At 43.3% G+C, this 6,713-nt stretch overlaps 1 protein-coding gene across 1 annotated transcript in view; it reads right to left on the bottom strand.

Annotated features, from left to right (window-relative positions):
- Nucleotides 1-1,843: 1,843 nt before the first annotated feature.
- Nucleotides 1,844-6,713, bottom strand: part of narf (nuclear prelamin A recognition factor) — an 11,514-nt gene continuing 6,644 nt past the window's right edge. The window contains exons 7-12 of the mRNA XM_030774299.1: nt 6,543-6,661; nt 4,817-4,946; nt 3,970-4,042; nt 3,532-3,669; nt 3,085-3,242; nt 1,844-2,719 (exon numbers count right to left, since the gene is read on the bottom strand). Of these exons, the coding sequence (XP_030630159.1) occupies nt 2,469-2,719; nt 3,085-3,242; nt 3,532-3,669; nt 3,970-4,042; nt 4,817-4,946; nt 6,543-6,661 (869 nt within the window). The 3' untranslated portion in view covers nt 1,844-2,468. The remainder of the gene's footprint in view (nt 2,720-3,084; nt 3,243-3,531; nt 3,670-3,969; nt 4,043-4,816; nt 4,947-6,542; nt 6,662-6,713) is intronic.

The following is a 6,713-nucleotide window of genomic DNA, read 5'->3' as shown; positions in this document are numbered from 1 at the left end:
CTCACACTCTCAACTGTTGAAACCACTCAATGCGCTCAACTGAGATTAAAAAGTGGCATGACGTTTCCAAGACTGACAGGTGACAAGACCAATCAGTAATCTAGCTTTGAGTGCTGTTCACTGGAAAACCAATAGTCTACGCTCGAATGCCGTGCCGCCCACGTTCATCAAGTACAAACTGTATTAACGAAAGACGTTTTCACCTGTCAATCATCGTAATTGACTGGCGTAGAATTATCAGTGCACCCAGACATTTGCAGCGCTACGTTACAGAAGAACCCATGCAATCAGGGATTGAGTCTTTTTACTTTTTCCATTAACATACTTGTCACAGTCAATATAGAATATGACTGAGTTTCGCATGTATGCATGTTGCAAGATTAATTCTTTTAAAATGAATATCTTGCTATGTAATTCTGGCCTTGTGAGAATAGGGACAGAAATGACCTGCTAGCACACAAACAGGCACCTCTTTTAACTCTCAAGATTCCACGGATAACACTGTTTTACCTGAAGGTGCGGTGCGCATCCTTACCACTCCTCGCCATGTCCTTTCTATAGAGCTTCTGTACTCTATGTCTCTCTGACTTTTGAACTGAATGGTCTCAGCGCAGTTATGACAAAAATACTGTCAGTTCGACTCGTAAAAGAACAGAACTACGTGATTCAGAGAAAGCGCTACGGAAACGACACACACAGACACACACACTTATCTGCCAACTCATCTAGAGCAAGGGCACACCCAAAATTAAAAGAGGGGAGAAGAAAACTATCTTTCACTATTTCACTTTTTTGTCTTATCGATACGCAGATTCGATACGCAACCAAAAAACATGAAGACACGCAGCCTGACAACGCACTTTTGGAATGTTTACCCCACACTCTAGATTTTCTTTCACGTATCTGCCGTGTGTTTACCAGCGTCCTGTTGAATGTGCAATCTTTGTCATCATCTAATCTGTCGCATATCGTCTAATCTAACCTGCACTCTGTTATCTCGGTAATCTTTGGACAGTCCTATAGCGTTTTCATTGATACAGCACCAGTCTTAGCCACGAGACTGTGCGGTGTTGTGTAACGGTAATAGCGATGTATGGTGGTATAAAATGTGTAATATAACGATGCACAACTACTTTATCTCGAGTTATGAGATCAAGCGACATATTAGTTTTTCTCTTGGTCGGCAAAGCAGAGTTAGAATGAGTCATCAGTTATCGGAATGTAAGAAGAAACTCTTCATAAAGGCTCCTCATCCTACTCATCTATTTTTCTTTATCCTCTAAATATTACATAGTTATTATGTTTCTTTCTGAAAAAAAGTCAGTGTATTTAAAAATGTATTAAAAAGTCAAGGGACTTCCCAACATAAAACAAGTACTTCACTCTCAATTGCCAAGACTGTATAACAACTCTAAAACAATGCTGAACTATTCTAACAATCTAACAATAACCAGCTTCCTTTTCCTTTGACTAACAGCGAGTGGTTTAGGATTCTATTTTTAAATCAACGAGTGTTTAAGGCCGTCTTCCCCTGCCGTTGTTCAGCAAGGGTCACAGGTATTAGCAGGTGCCACGCGTTCCCAGGCGTAGCTGTAGCTACACTGCCATCTTGCGTTCACGAAAAGAATGCATGAGCACAAATCACTCAGATCACACAAATCAAGGCTTTGGTTTTGTACAGCGATAAATTCTCAGACACTTTCACAGTTTCACTTTCAATGTATTTTTAATGTTAGACACAGCCTACATGAGAAGCACTTTTGTAAGTGAACTTAAAATAATATTTAAAAAAAAAAAAAACACCTAAAAGAACTACATGAGAGGCAGGAATACCATTAAAATACGACAAGGTTAAAAATGGAGGTACCATTTTCGAATAACCATCCCCCTTATTCAGATGTTACTGCATAGCGAAATAGGTTCGTAGGACGGTATGAGTGAAGGGTGATATCATGCATCGTTAGGAGATTAATGATAGCTGCAGCAGTGACTTTTGCCGTCGGCTTGAACACGCGCCGACAAACGGCTGACATCCGGTCACTTTACCGCCAGAGTCGTCAAATTTCATATCGACAATATTTGCCTTACTTCCAAGCTTTCCGCATGTATGGACAGAGTCGAAGTGATAGTTCATACAACTAAATCGTTTAGGAAGAACATACCAGGTGACACCAACATTGCTGTCGTCTCCTTTTTTGCACCTTTGATAACATGAACAAATGTAATGTCCAGTCAACCAGAGCGTCTCCAATTAGCTAGCTAGCTAAACTAGCTCGGTCCACAACTGTTCACAGCTTTTAGCTTATTTCATCACTGGGACAGGGGACCTGTTCTTCAGATTTTTAGCCTTTTTTTTAACAGACAGTGCTGTGGTGTGTAACACACTCAGCCTACACCCATTTTTTTAAACACACAGCCTGACCAATGGTCCTTTAAAACCAGTTTTCCACCGCGTGGGTCTGTTCCTTTCACCACTGAATGTCCGGGGGCAGTGTGTGTGTCGGGGGCTGTGTTTGGCTATTGTAGTGTGTGTGGAGGATTTGTTGTGCGCGGGGTGAGTCCTGGCCATCCAGCCAGTCTTGGTACAGCCTCTCGACGGCAGGATTCAGCTGAGGGAGACGGACGGGTAGACTGCTATAGGCTTCCTCCATCTGCTGCACCAGCGGCCGGTCAGGTTTCCCCCCATCCCCTTCCGCCTGCCCTCGACCGCTCAAACAACCTAAAGGTACCGGGAAAGAAAGAGGAGGAAAACCGAAGAGTGAATTAACGCGTAGAAAATGAGCATTTCAGATACATGGCGTATTACTAATACCTTTCACGAACCCGGGCAAAAAGTATTAGTAATATTTGAGTTGTACTGCCTGGGCCTGGTATGACCCTGTAATGCACAGAGAGTTTCATTCAGCATCGATGCACCCATTTTGACAGATGGTTTGGTCACATCACACATCCATTCACACTGTTATGGTCAAGTAGTGCCTCCACACCAGGATGGCTGCCCCTACTAATTTTCCTTTCGTTACCTAAACCAAAGTATAAAATAATGAAGTATAATGAAGTAAAATAACGTAGCGTCTTGACTACCTCCGGGACAGGACAAAACCTCCACCAGTTGGTACGGCACCCTCCCCTTCCTCATTCTGTGAACCAGAGTCTGAATGTTCCGGAAGCCATACACGGCAGCGAACTGGAGTAACGTCTCTCCGTCTTTTTCCAGCGTCACCTCTTGGAAGTCTCGGTTCCTAGCCGAGGAACGATCATGAGGATAGGGAAAGACAGAATGATTACTTCAGTCCCATTCCACATGAAATTTTGCCTCTACCGACTAACTACTCACAGCTACAGAAGGAAGTCATAGGTAATAACCTACAGATAGCTACTGACTGTAAAATGAAAGTCAGAGATGTTGAACAATCTAAAATGTCCTTGGTGTATTCAGAGTGGATTGTCAGTCTCTGTCAAAATGCATCCATAATCGCCGACTGTCTCCCCTTCTGTCTGTCTGTCTGTATCTGTCTGTCTCTCTCTCACCTGAGTGTCTTGTAGACGATGTCTTGCACGTCCAGGCCGAACAGCTCTTTGGCGGCGTGTTTGAAGATGTGTTCCAGAAAGCCCTCAGAGCCACGCCCCTCGTGTCTCGCCAGGGCCGGTTCTCCAGCCTCTCCGAACCTGTCCGCCACATCACCGTGAAACATTCATTTATTAATCATTAAAAAAACATCACTGGATGTCAGTCACCAATGAGACTCCCGCTGATCACGACAAACGACACCACCTTGTCTAAAAACACTAGTCACTCTCATGTGATCAGTAAAACAGTCACCTGTGTGTGACGGAAGGTCGCGAACTATTGAGCAATGTACCTAAAACAGCACTACAACTCAAATTTTGACTTTTTCTATATAACTGTACCACACCATTTGTGCAAGCAAGGTGGACGGTTTGACAAATGGTACCACAGTGACTCACACATGGTCCAGAGGGACAGAGTCCACATCCTCCACTGAAACTTTGTATTGTTGCATCAGCTGCAGAATTTCCCCTGAAACAGGAAAAGAACTCAGTCAGATTAGATTAGGTGAGATTCAACTTCATTGTCTTTGCACATAGTACAAGTACAAGTACCACGAAATGCAGTTTTACATCTAACAAGAAAGTGCAAATCATAGAATAAGGTGCTGATGAGGCAATATTAACAGGTGAGAGTATATGTGATAATATGATCATATAAACATGAAATATATACAGATAATAAAAAGAAGTTGCTGACAAGGCAACTCAGCTATCAAGACCTGAAACCAGAGCTGGTCACATCTCAAGGAATAAGTCAGCCATAAACTCATAACTCAGGAGTGAGCTTAAGTGATAATTTAACAACAAAACAAAAGCTACATTAAGATCAAAGATTAGATTAAGATGAAAGATCCTTTAAAGATCCAAAACATGACATACTTCTCATTTCATTGGAATGAATATGTGATGTATTTCTTGGTAACACCCAAGCAACTGACGTTAACATATTTGTCTGTTCAACCATTTATGAATCATCTGTCTCTTCAAACAGAAACACACACGCACACACACACACACACACACACGCTGAGCATAGGATGAGATGATTACACAAGAGCCTGAATGAACACCTGCTGAAATGGCTGCAGGTAAAAAATAACCTCTGAAAAGGAGACTGGGGCCATTGTTACTGAACATTCAAATATTCTTGAACATTCAAACCTCACTCAGTTACAGAGAGACAGAGAGAGAGAGAGAGGGGGGGAGAGAGAAGGGTTGTTGTAGATCCAGAAGGCTCCGTTACCTGAGGTCAGTACACAGTCAACATCTTGAGTCTCCAGAAGACTGCTGTAGAACTCATCCCTCACAGCCTCCAACTTCTTATCAAAACATGGTGCCACCACCACATGGTACACCTGTTCAGAGTTCAGTTTCTGCCAGCGCGCACACACACACGCACACACACACAGATGTACACATACAGGCGCGCCCACACACACACACACACAAAAACATGTCTTTTAAAATCTGAGGAAAACACAATACATGCACTTAGTGTTTATTTGTGATATATTCCGCTAGTCATAAATTCCAAAGAACTGAAAAACCAAATCAGTATCTGCGGAGAAACTTAATTTGGTTTCCTCAAGCCCATCCCTGTTGAGCAAAGGTCCTGATGCCTTTCGCTCCCACCTCTCAGAGATTTTTATTTTACTTGGGGGGGGGGGGGGATGTTCTCCCTTCAGCCAATCCGAGAACACAGAGGTTGGATGACTCAGGCCCTGGCAGATTGGAATTGAAGAACGCATAATATAAGAACCCCGAGAACGCACTGTCCCTGAGGTTAGAGCTGAATTCTCTGGCTGCCAGATCTCTGTCAGACAGGCACAGCTCTGTACAGCTCGGGAGGTGTATGTGCATTAAGGACATAAGGCTGATTCCTTTCAGAGATGGGGTCAGATTTCACTCGGCAAGGGAAAGATAGGATGGGCTGGGCCTTTTTAACTTATTAACCCGTTTGTCTTAAACAGCTGCTGTAAGGGTCCAGGTCACCCAGACTATAACTTGGACTCGGCAAGTCCAACGTTATAATTTTGCAAGCAGTTACTATTCAACATTTCATTTTTTTTTTTTTAATTAATATTTCTCATTTAAACTGGATCTCATGACTACACAAGGACAGAGTGAGAAAACATGTCTTATCTTAGACTGGGAGGGCATGTGTAGAAGGAGTGGTCTACAGCCATAATGATTTGTCTAAAGCAATGCCAATCAACCACGTTTAGCCAGATGACAAAACCACAGCCAATCAGATTGCAGCCTGCTGAAGGGCTCTCCGTAGTTGACCATGTTGAATTTGTGAACTATGTGAAGCGGTCAGAGCGGCCATGACCGCAGCCACGTGAGAAGACCACTTCCTCAGACACGGGCTCCTCAGGGGTTAACGGGGGTCCAGATTTGACCCTGAGGTTGACCCTGAGGCCCTGGGTTTGTGACAGATTTTCTGTAACCTCAGTGATATTTACATGCAGACATCAGTATGACAACCATAGTCATTTAAACCCGCAGTCAGAGACTGTGTGTGTGGAATGGACCTGCTGTCTGGTGAAGTAGTCTTTAGCAGTCATAGAGTGACAGGAACTGTGTGTGTGTGTGTGTGTGTGTGTGAGTTGAAGTAGTCTTTACAATAAGAGTGTTCAACAGTAACTGAGTGTTTGTGTGTATACTGACCTGTTGTTCAGTTAAGTGGTCTTTATCAGCAATAGAGTGTGTATGTATGCTGACCTGTTTAGTGAAGTAGCCTTTATCAGTAATAGACACTCACACAGTGTGTGTGTGTGTATGTGTATGGGACTGACATGTTATTTAGTGAAGTAGTCTTTATCAGTAAAGGAGTGTTTAACAGTAACACAATGTGTGTGTGTGTGGGACTAACCTGTTGTTTAGAGAAATAGTCTTTATCAGTATAGAGTGTTTAACAGTAACACTGTGTGTGTGTGTGTGTGTGTGTGTGTGTGTGTGGGACTGACCTGTTGTTTAGAGAAGTAGTCTTTGACCAGAGATCCCATGATCTGCTGTGGGGATCGTGCTGTACAGATGTGTGGAGTGACCAGACTGCCGAGAACACGCTCTGCATACCGGATCCATCCTGACACACACACACGCACACACACAGGCACACACACAGGCACACACACAGG

This window comes from Chanos chanos, chromosome 5, assembly GCF_902362185.1.
Source record: "Chanos chanos chromosome 5, fChaCha1.1, whole genome shotgun sequence".
NCBI lineage: Eukaryota > Metazoa > Chordata > Actinopteri > Gonorynchiformes > Chanidae > Chanos > Chanos chanos.
This window is presented reverse-complemented; position numbering and strand designations above follow the sequence as displayed.